Here is a 17,810-nt window from a genome sequence, read left to right on the forward strand (position 1 = left end):
AACTGAGGTTAAAGGTTAAATCTGACCTCAAGATGCAAATCTATTGCTTGTTCTTTTCACAGGCAAATTCCTAAAAAGAACCATCTAAAATGTTTTTTCTCTACATCATCTCTCATTTTTTAAAGCCATACCACTGCTGGTCTAAAATTGAATCTTCCAAATCTACTAGTAATCTACTGGCTAAACTTGGTAACTTTTTTTCTGTACTAATCCTATGTGTTCACTTTGCACTTTTTGATACTGTTAACAACCCTTCTTGGATACTCTTTCTTCCTTGGTTTCCGTGACATAATTTTTTTCCTGGTTTTCCTCCTATTTTCCTGACTTCTCAGTAACCTTTGCAAGGTCATCATGTATATCCTGCTCACAATTCTTTCCTGGTCTTTCTTCCCTTTTTTCATTTTATTTTGATAATCTCCAGTAGGTTCAGTTAGCATTTCTTTGTAGATGACTTTCAATGCCAGTATATAGCCACATCTAAGATCTCTCTTAAATTCCAGTCTAACTGTACTGTTGAGTAGCTCAGTCTTAATGTCCTATTATCTGAAATTTATCATTCAAAGAATGGTTTTCTCTTGCTTTTACCTAAACCTGACCATGCTCCAAACTTTATTTCTGTAGCACATACCACCATTCTTCTGGTCCCCCCAGAGATATACAACTTCAGAATTTTCTTTCCATCCTTCATATCCAGTCAAGTTTACCAACTACCCTTAGTTCAGGTCTTTATCACTACTTGCTTGGACCATTTATATTAGCTTTCTGATTGGTCTCTCTGCTTTAGTTTCTCTCTCCAATCCTTAAACTTTGATATAGGTGACAAAATAATTGTCCTAAAGTACAAAATTTTTAACCAGTTCCTTAATGCCTTGAGGATAAAATATAAGTGTATTAATCTAACATTTTTAAAGCCTCTCAGAGTTTGGTTCCAGCATCCCTTTCCATACTTACTGCATATTGCTCTCTCCTAGTAGTGGTTATTGCTCTTATTCATGTGTCATTTACTCATGTGTACATCATGTGCCTGTCTAGTAAAACATAAATGCTTTGAGGCACTTATTATTAAATTGGTGAATGTTAATTATTGGCAGAGGAGAACCAGTGCTTGTCCTAGGCAGGTGCTTAATGTTCACTGAATTGAACTGGAACTGCCTCCCAGACACTACCAAAGTTCTCCCATCTTTTTAGGGACTCATTTGCTTTTTATTTGGAGATCCCTTGAAGCTCTATGAATACTTTTCTGAACCAGAATTCTTTTTCCTAATAGACTTTTCTTTTACTTTCTCATTAAGTATCCACCTTGCTACCTACAGAGAATGAGTACAATGGCATAACAAATGAGAACACCAAAGGGTGAAAGTTAATAAAAATTACATTGCAACTAGAGCAAATACTTTAAAACTGGTGAGTAGTATATAAACACCATTTGAAGAACTTGCCTTAGTTTTTTTTTTTTTTCTTTATCCCCTAACTTGTTTCAGAGGAACCTAAATCATCTTAAAGAACTCATTTTCATCTTTATGCCTAACAGCTCATCTGAATAGAGGCTCAGACCTGAAAACAACAAAGCTAAGAAACAAAGATGCTCTGATTCACTCAGGGAGATGAGGAAGAGGGAGTGAAGTAGGATTTAGAAATAAATCTTAGAGGTAAATCTTAAACATGACTTTAAGGAGATATTGTGGGACATTAAGATTCTTAGAATATCACGTCAGGATGGGCATCTTACATTTCTGTTATTTACTTGTTTGGCCCTTTCTATCTTGAAACCGAGACTGAATGCTAGGAGAAAGGGGCATGGACCTAAGAATTCAGGCAGGGATAAAATTGCCATAGAGAAACCAGGATTTAAAAAAAGCTATTTTTGTACAGCCCTGAGATAGACTGCTGTAAACTGAGTTTAATTCTTTCTCTAAATAAGTAGCTTGTATATCTATATGCTGGTTACAACTGGATTTTCTCACCGAAAATGAAGAGATTGAGCTAGATTGTTTTTAAGGTCCTTAATAATTCTTCCAGTTCTGATTATGTGATTTCTATGCAAGGCTATGCCTAACTCAACTCAGTCAGGAATGTATTCAGTTCACCTTCCTGATAATTCTTTATTGTACCCCCAGAACCCAATAAAATACCTGACACACAGTAAGTACTTAAAAAATGCTTGTTGATTGACTGATTAATCTGCAAGTAGGTTCTTCAGAAATTTACAAATTCATAAAAACTAACCAAATTACTAAGCTTATTATCAGGAAGCTTTTATTATGCGTACATTTGTGTATCAGGAAAAAAAAAAATCAAACAGTTCCTGTCCATTAAGATCTTATAAATGTAAGACAGTAAATATCACCATGTTTTCCTGATCTTACCACCATTTTAAAAAAATACCGGCTGTCAAAACAATCCCTTTGTAACCCAAACATTTCAGGTGCTCTCCATATTAGGAAACTAAGAGATAAAAAGATCCAGTCTGTAATAAATGTTTCCAGTTTTCCATGGAATCTTAATTAAAAATTAACAGACTTGAAAATGATCCCTTTTCTTTTGCACTTTTGACAAGTGCTCTTTTGCAAGGCTGCTCTACCCTCTTATTTTTCCAGGTAAGGAAGTTCTGTACCTTTCCTTATGAACTCCTTCCAAACCTAGCTATATACTTACTGGAAAATTACTCTTCACAGCTAATTCCAGTTCTCCTTCCTGAGGTAAAGTCCAATGCACTTTTCTTTCATCAGAAATGAACAATAGTTTGCTCTCCATCATCTTCCATAAATTAAAGACTTAAGAGCTGACATTTTTTACTCCAGTTTTTTTCAGCAGATTAAATAAGCATGGTATTAGCACAGCAAAAAAAAAAAATAAACCAAGAGGATTTGACCACTAAAGGTTAAGCAAGAAGTTAGAGTAGTCAGTCTTGCAATGGTAGTTATAAGCAAGAGGTCCCAGAGAATATCCTACTGATCTCTGCTGTACAGAATTTGGAATTGGTGTCCTTGCAACGATGAATTCAAATGATTTTGTGTATCTGTCTGGTTGATATATATATCTGCCCTTTGTTTTAGGAAATGCCATTTCTGATAGTAATTTTGTGTTTTTAAGAATGACAAAATAGACTAATTATGTGATCAGCATCCCTTTTCACACTGCATGTGCTGAAAATTATTCTTTGGTTTGAGACAGCATCTGCTATTTGGAGAGTTAGTTTTTGGTATGGTATACTTATGGTATACTTTTAGATACAATCCTATAAAGAATTTTCTTGTCATAAACAAGTACTAGAAATATTGCCATTTCCCCTTGCACAGTCTACTTAAATTCTCTTTAGAAAAAAATGGGGTTTATACCTAAACATTTTCAAATATTGATAAATTTATATAACTCTATATTCTTTTAAGGTTTTAGCTCCACTTGGAGCTTTCTTTGAGAGTGACAACATTGACTGTTTCCTTTTCTCTGTGGAGTTTCTGATGTCTTAGAAGGCTTGAACGCCTACTAAAGTTCCTCCCACACATGCTACATGCATAGGGTTGCTCACCAGTATGGGTTCTTTGGTGTTTAATAAGATGGGAGTTTTGACTGAATCTTTTTCCACATTCATGACACTTAAAGGGTTTCTCTCCTGTGTGTGTTCTTTGGTGAGTAAGAAGGTTTGTGTTTTGACTGAAGCTTTTCCCACACCAGGAGCATCTATGTGGCTTAATTCCTCTATGTGTCATCAAGTGTTTATTAAGATCTGAGCTCCATCGAAACCTTTTATCACATTCTTGACATTTATAGGGTCTTTCTTCTGTGTGGACTCTCTGGTGTTTAATAAGGTCAGAACTAACTTTGAAGCTTTTCCCACATATATGACATTTGAAAGGTTTTTCTCCGGTACAGGCCTTCTTGTGAACCTCCATGAGTTTTCGTAGACTTTTTTTCCAGGAAGCAAATTTCTTCCATCTTCCTACAGGTAAATTTTGTTGTGGCTTTCCTTCCCCACGCTGCTTTTCACGAACTTCTTTCGATTCTGCCCTCTGAAGAACTTTCCCATCAGTCTTTTTAAATGTAGATAAAGTACTAATTGATGCTTGTACTGCTGATGGAGCACGTACTGTAATATGTACTGCTTTAGGCTTTTTATTCTCACTTGGAGCCTTAACTTCTTTAGGATAAATAGAAGAATCAGTCGTTTCTATTTTGGGGGAAAAGGAAATCATAGAAAAGAAAAAAATAATAATGACAGTTGATAAAAATAGTTCTTAAATTGCTGAGAGCTTGAAAGCACTCAATACCAGCATGTTTATTTCCAGGTCGATTGGACTCATTCTCATTCACTGCTTACCTGTATTAGAATCTTTTGGGATCTCTTTGGATTCCTTAGAATTTGTGACACATGGCTCTTCCTCTTGCTCCAAACAGGATATCAGTTCAGGTTTGGGAATCAGAAACAATGCTGAGAAGAAGAAACAAGTAGTCACTTTGACAATCACTTGTTACTAACTTATATTTCAGATAGTGCTTCAATAATTCCTTAAAAGGTATTGTATATTTCTAAGGAAGTGTAATGCACTAGCTGAGCTGCTTCAGCCTCACCATGGACCTTAATTCTGAATGTTCAAGATCTCATGTCTGATATCTCCTATGATATATGTGAAGTAAAGGAACTAAGAAATAAATTATATGGACAATCACTCACATTTCCACAGAACTTAACAATTCATAAACCATTTTCCTCATAACAATCCTGTGAAGTAATTAGTTTTTAATCTTCATCTTATAAATAACAAAACAACATACTTATTGTCAGAGATCACATAGCTAGTGAGTGCCAAGAGATGGTATCTGAACTCGAGAGCAGCAACTAGACCCTAAAGAATATCAGGCATATCTGTCTCTCTAATCAACTGGTTTTTAATATGTTTCAGCCTTTTAACTATGATATAATCAAAATTTTCTATTTTGTAATCAATAATGATCTCTAGTTCTTCTTTGATCATAAATTCCTTCCTCTTCCACAGGTCTGAGAGGTAAACTATCCTATGCTCTTCCAATTTATTTATAATCTCATTCTTTATGCCTAGGTTATGAATGAACCCATTTTGACCTTATCTTGGTGTATGCTGTTAAGTGTGGGTCAATGCCTAGTTTCTGCCATACTAATTTCCAATTTTCCCAGCAATTTTTGTCAAATAGTGAGTTCTTATCCCCAAAACTGGGGTTTTGGGGTTTATCAAACACTAAATTTTTAAAGTTATTGGCTGTTTTGTCCTTTGAACCTAACCTATTCCATTGACCAACTAGTCTATTTCTTAGCCAATACCAAATGGTTTTGGTACAACTGCTTTATAATATAATTTTAGATCTGGTACAGCTAGGCCACCTTCATTTGATTTTTTTTCCCCATTAATTCCCTTGAAATTCTTCACCTTTTGTTTTTCCATATGAACTTTGTTATTTTTTCTAGTCATTAAAATAGTTTTTTGGGAGTCTGATTAGTATAGCGCTAAATAGTTTAGGTAGTATTGTCATCTTTATTATATTTGCTCACCCAATCCAAGAGCATTTAATATTTTTCCAGTTGGTTAGATCAGACTTAATTTGTGTAGAAAGTGTTTTGTAGTTTTTCATAAAGTTTCTGATTTTCCCTTGGCAGATAGATTCCTAAATATTTTATACTATCAGTAGTTACTTTAAATGGAATTTCTCTTTGAAACTCTAGATTTTGTTAGTGATATATAAGAATGCTGATGACTTAATGTGGGTTTATTTTGTATCCTACAACTTTGCTAATAACTTTTTAGTAGAATCTCTGGGGTTCTCTAAGTATACCATCATATCATCAGCAAAGAGTGATAATTTGGTTTCCTCGTTGTCTACTCTAATTCCTTTAATCTCTTTCTCAACTTTTATTGCCAAAGATAGCATTTCTAATATAATATTGAATAGTAACAGTGATAGTGCAGCCTTTTAACTATGACGATTGATATGATCCTGTAAAAAAAATGGAGACATTCAGTGGAAAAGTTTCAAGGTCTATAACCTCAATACTCAAACTGACTTATATAGACATACAGAAGTATAGAGATAAACTATCCAGAGATACCAACATGGAAATAAAGTAAATGCATATACATAGTTGTGGTACAATTTGTTCCACTCCCCAAATTTATTCCAAGAAGTGACCTGAAACTCCAAGGTTTGGGGGACCAGAAATTGCCCCAATGCTTCAGCTACTGATGACACAAAAAGGCTTGAATGGAAATTCACCAGCTTTAGGAATCCAATAAGGTAAACATCAATCAGCTTTTTGTATTTTTCTCTGTCCTCAAGATCATTGGAATAAGGAAATGATTTAGAGATAAGGAATTTCATTTTCTGAGGATGTGTTCCATTGGAAAATATATGATCCAGAAGAGACAACACAAATATCTAAATGGAAGACAGGTTAAATGCCTCAAACTTTCTATTTCAAGTTTGAAAGAGGGAAATAATTAGAATTTGAATTGAATCTTCCTGTACTGTGTAAAGAGCTCTATGGTAGGAAAGTCTTTTTGAGAGGTGTATATGAATTTTTTTTCTTTAAATTTTGCTTTCAATTAACAAAAATTCTTCTTACCCTCCTTTCTCCATTAAAAAAAAAAACTGACAAAACACAAAACCTCTTATAAAAAATATACATTGTTCAATAAAATATTGCATTAGCCATGTTCAAAAGATGTTTCAATCTTTTGACTATATTCTAAGAAAGGAATGAACATGGAGGCATAATCAAGATGGTGAAGTAATAGGAAGCAATGAAGTCAGCTTCCTTTCAAAAATTCCAATATACATATCTAGGAAAAGCACATTAACAGGAAAATCAAGAAAATGGCACAATGAGTCCTCTGTCTAGCTTAGGTTATTATAAGAAAATAGTGAAGTCTGTGAACATTGGAGATGAGGTCAGAGTAGCACTATGTCAATGGAGAACACTCCAGTATTCAAAGAAGCTATGCGAAGGCAAAAAATGATCTCAGACCTATACTAGGGCACTGTGACAAGGACAGGTGCATACTGGCAACTTTATTCCCCTTACCCAGTTCCAGATCACTGATCTGGGGTGGACTAAGAAAGGGATATGTCCAGGGGATTTGGCATTCTCAGATAAAGAAACCCTGGGCTGTGTATGGAGAAAGTTCAGAAGCCTACAGCAGTACGACTTCGGAAGCAGCATGGTATGTCTCAGAATGTTTTACTTTCAGCATCTAGCACAGACTACACAGAAGTAACCTCAACAGAAATTCCAGACCAAAGGAGAACCTACAATTCTACCTATTTGAACCAAAAGACTTTTCTAGGGGGCCAGTAGGGGCAGAATCTAATTGTAGTCTATCTCTACACAGACCCAAATGTTGGCAACTTGAAGACTTCAGGCCAGGAGGGGCAGCAATCAAATTTTGCCCTCAATTAAACTACTTCAGACCCAGCCTGTGATTCTAGAATAACATAACATAACACTAAATATCCTAAGAAATAAGCAATCAGCCCTGACAGAGTTTCCTTTAAGAACTATGAAAAAGCTTGGCTCTAACATCTAGTATTAAGTCTGAAGACTGGAAGAACTGGAGGAGAAAAAAGAACCGTATCATAATGAGGTATCATGATGGCAGGGTCTCTTAAGACACAAACATAAAATAAGATAATTACTCTAAAATATTTACAAGCTATGCCTCAGAGGAAAAAACAGGTTAAGTATATACTGAATTAGAATTCCTAGGAGATATGAACTAAAAAGTTTCAAAGAGTTAAACATGCTTTAAAAAAAAAAAAAAAGAAAAGAAATGGAATGAGAATGCCTGAAGGGAAAAAAATGGAAGAAAAAAAAGTTGAGGAAGAAAAGAATTGGAAACAAGTACAAATCTTAGCACAATATGTATAAACCCTTGCCCAAGCAAAAATCTCCCTGAAAATTGGAAATGGACCAAATATAGTATAGTTTCTCATAGCAAAACAACTGGTTTGGAAAACAAGAAAAAAATTTAAGAATCTTTGGACTATCTGAACATTATACCAAAAAACAAACAAATAAAAGAATCTGATGTCCACATGTCTCAGAACTAGAGAGTAAAGTGGAAATCAATAAAATCCATTAGTCAATCACCTCCTCAGAGAATCCTCCAAAATGAAAACTCCAGGAACATTACAGCCCAAAATTTAGAACTCAGGTGAAAGAAAAAAATACTGTTAGCAAACAAATAAAGAATTCAAGTACCAAGGAGCTACAGTCAGGATCACACATGACTTAATAGCTTATGCCATAAAGGAGTGGAGAACTTAGAATATGCTGTTCCTGAAGGCAAAAAATCTAGGCTTAAAACCAAGAATAATTTAGCCAGCAAAAGTAAGTATAATACAAGAGTAGGAGGAAAAAAAAACCCAGAATTTTATTGAAGTAGAAAACTTCTAATCATTCCTGTTGGAAAAAACAGAGCTACAGAAAAACTTTAATGGCCAAACACAGGAGTGAAAAGAAACATAAAAAGGTACATATTAATGACCAATGAGAAGGAACTAAAAGATAAATTTTGTGCATTTAAATATGCAAAGATGATACAAGCATACTTTCACTGAACTCATCTTCAGGGTTCCTAGAAGACACAATTACCTAGAAGTGATTCTATTATGTCTTGATAATCATTAAAGAAGACTGTAAAGAGAAAAATACCCTGGAGGTGAAAGCAAAGAAAGGAAAGTTGATGGAAACTACCTGATATAATTGGTGTCAAAGTAGACATCTAAAGAAATAAGAAGAGGATGGGGTGAACAGATGACACCTAAACCATTCAAAAGAAGGAAGACATAAACAAAGAGTTAGGTACAAAAATATATTTCACTCAATAGGGAAATAGGAGAGAAAGGCAAAAGGATGAGGAAAAATTAGAGGGAAAGCAGATTAGGGGGGATTGTTTCCAAACAAACCAAATTCTAAGAATGTACAAAAATAAAACTTTTTTTGAGGTTGCAAAGACTAGGAAATCAAGAGGGTACATATGAACTAGGGAATGGATAAACAAATTATGGTATATAAATGTGATGGAAACTTGTACTGAATTCTTATCAGTATAATGACCATCCAGGATCCCAGAGTTCTAATGATGAAACATATTACTCACCTCCTGATGAGAAAAGTGAGAGATTCAGAGGGCAGAATGAGACAAATGTGTTTTTGGTCAATTGGACAATATGGAAATTTGATTTAACTATACATATTTGTAATGGGTTTTAGTTTTGTGTTCTCAATTTGGAGGTGGGGGAAGATAGAAGGTGGATCTTTGCTGATTGGTGAGCAAATTAGAAGACCTTTTGCGGAGACACAGAGAGAGTATGTAGACGTTTGAACAATGGCAAAACCAGAACGTCCCTGTGCCTACAGTCCCTACATGTCAGTGCTTGTTTTTAAGGTTGCCCAGATTACATCCAAGGCCAATCCCTCAGCTTTAAGATGAAGGAGTTCTTACCTACTGAAATCATATTCTTATAAGTCTCTTGCATGACATTCTTGTAGAGGTCCTTCTGAATGGGGCCCAATAACTGCCATTCTTCTTGAGAGAAATACATGGCCACATCCTCAAAGGTCACAGGACTCTGAAATGAGAACAGGTCCCTGTTCACAACCTGCTGCCAATCTAATCATTTAATCCCTGGATAATAAGACCCAAAGAAATTAAATGTGTAAAAGAAATTCTGGTAAATGTTGATGCCTCAATTTACCATTGGATAAATTGCAAGGAGAGGATAGAAACGAGGTATGGAGGAGGCAGCCTAAGGAATAACTCATAAGTTTCCCAGCTCCTCTACATGACAAGCCCAGATGCCCAGAAGATAGCACACAAAATTTTCTAGAGGAACTCTGGAACAGAAAGGTGCATGGGAAGCAAAAAAAGATGTTGGTCATCTTCAGTTAGGAATAATTTGTGATTTCAGGAGGGACCTTGAGAATTGCAGCTTACCTGGGATTCAGGTGTGAAGAATATAGATGCCACTTCCCAATCTCTGGTAGGTCTTTCTTCAGAAAGGATAGGAACCTGGGGAGCAGGCAGAGCTGAGAGGGAAGAAAAAAGCCAGGGAGTAATGTGTTTCCATCTTTTGTATTAGGGGATACCTTAGGCTTATTTCTGAAATATAAAAGATCCCTTGATTACTTCAGTAGGGCATGAGAAGAGGTAGCCTTCACACTGCAAATAAGAACAAATTTTCCATCAGTCCAAAAGGAAAGTGAATAGTAAAGTGAAAATTTTGAATGGAGGCAATACTCCTTACTCTCCTGGCATACATTGTCCTTTTCTCTCAATAAATGGCAGTTTTTAAGACTACTACAATTAAAAGGATTCTGAAATAAATTTCAGATTGATAGAATACTTCAGTTAGGTACTCCAGTATTTAGTATGAAATTAGGAGTTTCTGGCAATTCTAATATACACTGCCTTATGACAGAACTTTTGTCCTGCCCCTCCTAGAGAGAACTAAGACCATGCAGTATCTTTCTTCCCTTCCCAAGTTTCTCCCTTTTTTTATCTTTTCTGAAAGCAGATCTGCAACACTGAACATTTCTATATCCTACTGTAACATCAAACATATTGCTTCTCTACCCTCACCCCCACCAAACAGCTTTCCAATCTGTGGCTATGTGTGAGGCCTGCATATCCTTCTCTGCAGAGTCCCTCTTCCTTGATGATGAACTGTAGTCTCCTCGAGGTTAAGGTTTGTATTTTCTGCTTTTTTTTTTTTTTTTTTTGGGGGGGGGGTATCCATTCCAGTGTCTAGTACAGTTCTGAGAACCAAGGAAGTGTTCAATAAATGCTTGTTGACTGAATCTCACCACCCCTAAGAGGAGGAAATTATTGATGAAGCTCCTCACCCCTCTCCTGCATAGGCTGGAGCTCTTTTTCAGGGTCACAGCTCAGTGGTTCCTGTGATCTTGGGAGGGTACTCCACAATTCCTCTTCCTTGACCATTCCCATACGCTGGGGCTCTGTTGACTCCAAATGGAAGCTTAGTGTTTCTGATGCTCCTTCCAAGGTTGCTGCTTTCTCCGAGTGTACTTCTTGTTCCTGCTCATGGATTGTAACCTAGAAATTAATCCCCATCCTCTATTATCACAGGGCTTGGGTTGGAGAGCAAAACTTATTTTGGGGAGAGAGTAGTTAGGGTTCAGTCCTTCAAAAAGAGATTCTGTGAAAAGTTAGGAGGCACATTGTCTCATTATGATGTAGAGATGATGTTGGGCCCTCAAAAAGATTTAACAGTGAAGTACAACTTCTGGCAGAGTTTAACCCAAACAGAAAAACTTTGTTATTAGCCTGGTGACAGGCATATAATCCATTCTCTGAAGAGGAGCCTACCTAAATTTGGAGAAGCTTGTTGCCATAATAATAATAACAGTTATCACTAGGTAATAAATTTTTTTTTGACACAGTAACTCACAAAGTTCCTTTACTGAGATATAGAAAGTTTGTGGCTTGCTGGTGAAAGTTACCTATATATGATGAAATCACAGATCTTTTGAAGTTCTAGTCATTCATTTGGTCTCCTGCTCCCTACTTACACAATCACCAAGTTTCCATTTTGATGTGGGGGTATGGGGAGATATTGGAAGGAAGGAAAAAATTGGTTCCTTTTCCACGTAGTCCTGTTGAACTATTCATGGTGCAACGCATGGATCTGGATCTGAATACAAATACCCAAAGATTGTGCCTGAAGTTCTCCAGAATAGGGCTCAGAAGGGAATGGGGGGATTCTGCTGTTTGCTATTTCCTGAGGGCAATGGCTCATTTTCTATGCAGACTACTAAAGGAGGAAGATAAATTTTTTTCTTTGCCCAGGAAATGAGTTGCCTGGTGTAGAGCAGAGTTGAATTTAGTATATATGTATTTTTTTCCTTTCCTTTTATTGGATTTTTTTCTGTTTTCTTATCTTTCCATTTCCCTTTTTTGCTTTCTCTTTTTCTTTGATGCTTTTCTGAAGTTATTTGCTTTTTCCCTTTCCCCCCTCCTTTTTTTTTTTTTAAATACATTGTTTCTTTCTTTCTGATTTTCATTCTTGGCCTGAAGATATTCAAGTCTTGTCTTATTAGTCAATTTAGCTTGTTCCATTAGTCTATACTCAATCTATCCAGGCCCAGTCAACTCCTCTATCTCATTCACATTTCCTCAATGTCCCTTACTATCGGTATTACCAGTTCATACCTCTTTTTTTATTTCACTTGACCACATAAAACTCCTATATCAATAATTCTAGTCTCTTATCATCTCATGATACTGCAAATAAACTAATTGAATAAAATGAAACACTTTTTGGAACAGAAAATCAGTACCCTAAGGCATTTAACCCTAAGAACTTCACCTAAACATTAGCCTCAGAGAGCCTAATTTAGAAAATCAGAGCTGTGACAGATAAGTCACTGGACAACCCTTACAAATATTCCTGTGTTCCACCTAACAGTAACCTTACTGATTCCATATTGGGCTGATCTTGGTCAAAAATCCCACTTACCAATCCAAAGGTTAGAATTTCTGATAGGAAATAAAAAATTATTTAAAAGACACTGCAAAAATAAAACAGTTGAAATTAGGGCCAACAAAAAAGTTAAGGCCATGTTTCTGGCCATAAAAGAGGCAAGTTTCCTTTTCTTAGATAAGGGAGGAAGAAACTTCTGAGATTTCAGTAGCATGAACAACTGTGCTGAGCACTGACTCTTGCTAATGAGAAAGACTTGCCATAAAATTATGAATTTGGACAGTTCTGGGAGAACAAGAATGATATTTTTTATCTCACCCTTTGTATCTCCACTTTTCTCATACCTCATTGTCCAATTTAGGAATCTTCTTTCTGTCTCCTTTGTTTTTTCTTATAAGTGTACTCTGCAAATCTTCTACCAATGTCACTGCCTCCTTGATGGTCGTTGGGGAATGCTTTTGAACCTTGGTCTTTGTCTTCTCAGGCAGAATATTCATGAACTGCTCTAGTAGCAAGAGCTCTAAGATTTGCTCCTTTGTATGGATCTCTGGCTGCAACCACTGAAGGCAAAGCTCCCTAAGTTGGCTAAGGGTCTCCTGGGGACCAGCTGATTCCTGGTACTGGAAGCTCCTAAAACGCTGTCGATAGCTCTCAGGAGCAAATTTATTGCTCTGTAAGACAGATTCCTGATTCTCTACTGAATTCTCTTTTGGGTTTTTTTCTAGAGGCCCTTCTTTCTCCCATAATGCCTGGATCTGGGGATTCAGATCTGCAGCCACCATTAGCTCTATGGCCATCATCCTGTTCAAATAGTTTTATTCTTGCTTTCAGTGGCCCTGTTGATTTTCACACTTTTGGTGCAAGGTGTCTCTTCCCTTTTCTGGTTTAAAACTAGTATAATCTTCTTCCTGAGAGCAAATTGAAAAATAAGAGTTGTCAGCAATGAAGACTCAAAAGCATTATTCATTTGGTGTTACCTGGGAGTCAGGCTGGTGACTGTGCATTTTCCCCCCTTGCCAGATTTCCAAACATCCCCATTCTGGTTCTGTTCACCTAAACATTAGTTTCTGTTCACCCAAACTTTTAACTTCTAGAAAGGCAGATCATTTAACTTAAAAGTATTGATATATTGCATTTTTTAAAAAGGATTTTATATAAACCTATATATAATGATCCCACAAAGATAGTAGAAAAATCAAACACATAATTATTCACAAATAATTGTCTCAGGGGAGAACTTTGATCCTCTTACCTTGATCTCACTGTTGTAAAGATGAGATCCAACGTCTGGGATATTTTATTTGTTGTTATCTGGAGAGGCCATCAGCTACAGCATTGAACTGTAGATCTAGAATAAGAAAAACCTGGTTTTGAATCCTAGGTTCAAGACTGACTAGCTATAAGACTATAATCTTTCTGGGCCTCTGGGCTTTCACCTGTAAAATTGAGAATAACGATACTTACACTTAATATTTCACAGAATTGTAGAGTGTTTCATAAACTGTAAAATATTATATATGGATTATTTTACTAATTTTATTTATATCGAGGATATCTCATGTGAAAAAATAATAAAGCCGTAAATAGAATATTAGTTTTTTTTTCCCTGAGTCATTCTGGCTTGGCCTAGTGCTTTGAAAGAACCTTAGTCTGTCCCGATTGTGATCCAGTTCTACTAATCTCTCCAAGAGCTGATACTTAGGACAACAAGTTTTGTCAAAGTGGCTTTGGGTATCCATCTTTAGTTACAGCTGGGCCTGTATGCATGCTGCAGCATTTAAAGTCTTTCAGAGTCTATGGGCTAACTTGCCAAACAGAATTTATATTACTAAACTAGGTCCTGCCAATTGTCCCTGGTTCCTAGAACAGTAGAACAGATACCTGGGGCCAAGAATTTGCAACTACCCCAAGAGCTAATTGATATTGCCGGGTCCCCCTTATTTACTACAATCTCTTCTAAACTTCTTCCTGTCAGGAGGAGGAGTGAGAATGTCCGGTTTCTGGACAGGTGACATGGGCCTCCAGTGTCATCCTGGCTGGCACAGGAATCGCCGTTTTACCATTTGCTATAGGACACTTCACTTCCCTGATACTGCAGGTTTACTCAATTCAACACATTTATTAAAGATTAATTATATACGTGTAGGCACTGGGTTACAGGGATATGAAGGGCCAAATAAAGTTTTACGCATGCATATTATCCATATGTACAAACGTGTGTAGATACACATAAAGTAGGGCAAAGTCCCTGAGCCTATTTCCTCCTTCGCAAAATACTCTCCGAAGCACAAAACCCCCGGGGAAAAGCTAAGATGGCCAACGAGCTACCCCCTCCACCGGGGAGCTGCAGGCGCATAAATCCCTTCTGGCCCAGGTCTCGCGTCCTTTCCAGTTCTCGGCCCCGAGACTGCTTAACTAGGACGGCGCATGGAATCCCGTAGGGCCCTGCGGGGATTCCCGCCGCAGCCAGTATCCCCTCCCTCTATTCCCAGCCCCCTGGACCCCGCGCGACGTCACCGTAGCTGATGTCACGTCAATTTGCGTCACGTCCCTTCGGGGGAGGGTCGTGTGAAACTAGGGCTGAAGGCAACCAGAGGCGAAAGAGAAACAAGGCGGCAGCCTCACTCCTACCTGGTCACCCCAAATTACGACCGACTCCGGGGCTGTAAGGATGAGCTCCTGGCTCCCCAAATTGGTTCCTCCCGTCCACCCCGTCTGGCGCCGCACCCGCGGGTCTCGCGGCCGCAATCTCTTACCCCTTCCTAGGGCGGCGTCCTGTTGACTAGGCCCTGGCCGGACCCGGAAGTGACGCTCTGCCGACGCCTGCCCGCTTAACCCTGCTAGTTCCCTAATGCCCTCCAGTACCTGGGGGAGAGGGGGAGGGTCTCCAGAGTGTCGGGATTCAGAGGCCGGAGGGTGGGAGAAGGTATAAATGCCACTAATTAATGAGGACCACCCGGATCCTAGAGGGGTCCCGGAAGTGTCTTGTCATGTGTTGCTCTGTGTAGAGGACTGCTTCCGGGTTCTACGATTATCTCTGTCCTATTCTTACGGCGTCCTGCAGAAGGTTTTCTCTATTCTTTTCCTTTGGGAGGGAGGGTGAGGGACTTGGAACCCGATCGGAAGGATTTCTGCGGACCTTTCGGGGGCGGAGCCTCTACCTGGTAAGGGCCCGCGGCTCGTCTTCTAGGCCTCTTACCTTGTTCTTCTGGGGCCCGGGCTTGTCAGCGTTTAAAGAACCTCCGACGCCCCGGGGCCAGACGGGCCCGCCCTCCGTTTAATAAGAGAAACCGCTATGATGCTGCTTGGCGAAAAGCTGCGCGTTCACTCCATCTTCACGTAAAGTCCCTGACGTAGGTGATGCAAAGAGTGTTACCTTAACGGAAGAGAAGGCGGGTCCAGGGACGTTAGGAAACGTCCAGAGCCTCAGAGTGGGTGAAGGGTAAAGCCGAGACTCCCGGGGACTGCTTCTGCCGCCCCACCTCCCTGCTTCTGGCTAGGCAGCTGTGTGGGAAGCGAAATTGACGTAAGGCTGCCCGATACGCTTTAGGGGAAACTGATGCTCTGAGAAATTGAGAAGGCGTTCAGATGATGACCTTTGCTAATAGGTCAAGCCTTTGGAAGACTGAGTCCTCCAAAGGAAACACTTGACTGCACCTTTCTGAACCAAAAGTCTACCACCTGCAAAGCTCTCACTTCTTTAGCACAAGAAAGATAAAACAGTATATAATGGTAGTAAATGTTGAATTAAGGATGAGGGAGAGCCTTTAAATAAGGACAAAAAAATGGCAAACAAGAGTTCGTTGCTATTGTTACTTGTTTGTGCTCTCAACTGCCAAAGTTTCTCCTATTGGAATTTGAGGGTAGTCTAGTTCGTGCCATATCTTTGGGTCTCAGTTCTCTATAAAATGAGAGAAGTAACTTATGTTGTGGATTCCTTTGGCAATCTGCTCTACTTTATGGGTCTATTCTCAGAATGTTGCTTTTAAATGCATAAAATACATGAGATTACACGGGAAATCACTTATGTTGAAATATAGTTATCAAAATACTAAAGAAGTTCACAGACCTCAGGTTGGGCACTCCTGTAAATATCTGTTAAGATCCCTTCTAGCTCTAACATCCTTCGAATTTTTGAATTACTGTAATGGGATCAAGACATGTATCTTCAGTGTGAATTTACACTGATTTGCTTTTACCTTTCTGTCTTATGACTTATAGTAGTTTGCTAACTAGAGTGAATGGTGCAGTCCTTGACTGAAGAGCAGACTTTTCAAAATCTCTGTTTAATCTTAAATGATTTTGATTGTCAAATCCATGTGCTTGGCTTGGCAAAAACTACATTGATACTACTTATGCTATTATTACAGACTGTCATGCCCCATATGGTCTCTGTTAATCAAAACTTAAGGTAGTTTCTTAAAGTTAAAGTGAGGGATAAATCATAGGTCTTTAGTATAGAGTTCCCACATGAAAGACTTGAGAGAAATCTACACAACTGGAAAATGAATCAGTCAGTTACTATTCCTAAGGGAAATAAAAAACTGAAATGTCAGTCTTTCAGTCATTCCCTGACACACTTTTCTTTCTTCCCAGTACATGGAATGGAAGACAACTAAAATTTCTTATGTATTTGTGGATCAGGAGTGAGAACAAATAGAAGATTTCTGAGAAACTGAAATCACTGAGAAGTGTTGCCAGAAAGACCTCAAGAGATTGTGTTAAGATGGAGAAAAGACAGTGAGAATGAAGTAATTGTGGAAAAAAAACCCTAGTTAAGAGACTGCATGAATTTACTCCCTAAGGGAAGGATTTACAAAATAGACCAAATATTCAAGTTAAACCTTTAAAAGTGCCTTCAGTCTGTTAAAAAAAAATTTTATGATCTTAACTCTCTTAACTCACCAGAGTCTACACTGAAGACAAATTATAAATATCCCAAATATAAGAATTTTTATTAGAACTCTACATTGATTCAGCTCAAGAAAATCAAGTCAGAGAAGAAATCTTTTAAATGTTTTGTTTGGGAAAATCTTTATAAAGCATTTAGACTTGGGCACCCCAATACTACCATACATCTGAAGCATTATAAGGAAAGAGTGTGGGGAAGATCCTCACTGAAAGTTATATTTAAGAGTAATTCATTAGAGACCTTACATCAGGAATAAGAAAAAGAACCAAAGACTGTGGTATAATGGAAAGAGCATTGTACCTGAGGTCAAATGGTTCTGCATTAATAGTAATGTGATATTAGGCAACTAAATACCTGTGGGATTCATTTTTGTCATCTGTAAAATGGAAGATTAGACTATGTAATCTCTAAAATCTTTTCAATCTTT

General features: G+C 37.8%; 1 protein-coding gene across 4 annotated transcripts; it reads right to left on the reverse strand.

The window, feature by feature from the left end:
• Positions 1-2,234: 2,234 nt before the first annotated feature.
• On the reverse strand, positions 2,235-15,755 carry ZNF75A (zinc finger protein 75a). 4 transcript variants are annotated; one of them, XM_012543178.3, is made up of 8 exons: positions 15,671-15,755; positions 13,724-13,819; positions 12,816-13,379; positions 10,874-11,084; positions 9,966-10,057; positions 9,474-9,600; positions 4,319-4,429; positions 2,235-4,168 (listed from the first exon to the last, which is right to left on the reverse strand). In XM_012543178.3, the coding sequence occupies exons 3-8, from the start codon at positions 13,269-13,271 to the stop codon at positions 3,393-3,395; spliced, it is 1,773 nt and encodes a 590-aa protein (XP_012398632.1). In that variant the 5' UTR covers positions 13,272-13,379; positions 13,724-13,819; positions 15,671-15,755; the 3' UTR covers positions 2,235-3,392. The 4 variants fall into 4 exon arrangements, with proteins under 4 accessions (XP_012398632.1, XP_023353499.1, XP_031801486.1 ...); XM_023497731.2 differs by lacking the exon at positions 15,671-15,755 and adding an exon at positions 15,337-15,419; XM_031945626.1 differs by lacking the exon at positions 15,671-15,755 and adding an exon at positions 15,228-15,294.
• Between the last annotated feature and the right edge of the window lie 2,055 nt (positions 15,756-17,810).

The sequence above is a fragment of the Sarcophilus harrisii genome, chromosome 1 (assembly GCF_902635505.1).
Source record: "Sarcophilus harrisii chromosome 1, mSarHar1.11, whole genome shotgun sequence".
Lineage (NCBI taxonomy): Eukaryota > Metazoa > Chordata > Mammalia > Dasyuromorphia > Dasyuridae > Sarcophilus > Sarcophilus harrisii.

What these genes read in the sequence shown, in the direction of transcription:
- ZNF75A (XM_012543178.3), bottom strand. Translation starts at nt 13,271, where the DNA reads ATGATGGCCATAGAGCTAATGGTGGCTGCAGATCTGAATCCCCAGATC. An exon ending in TCTTCACACCTGAATCCCAG is followed by an intron (nt 9,601 to 9,965) that starts GTAAGCTGCAAT and finishes TTCTCATTTCAG; the next exon opens with AGTCCTGTGACCTTTGAGGA. An exon ending in CCCAAAAGATTCTAATACAG is followed by an intron (nt 4,169 to 4,318) that starts GTAAGCAGTGAA and finishes CCCCCAAAATAG; the next exon opens with AAACGACTGATTCTTCTATT.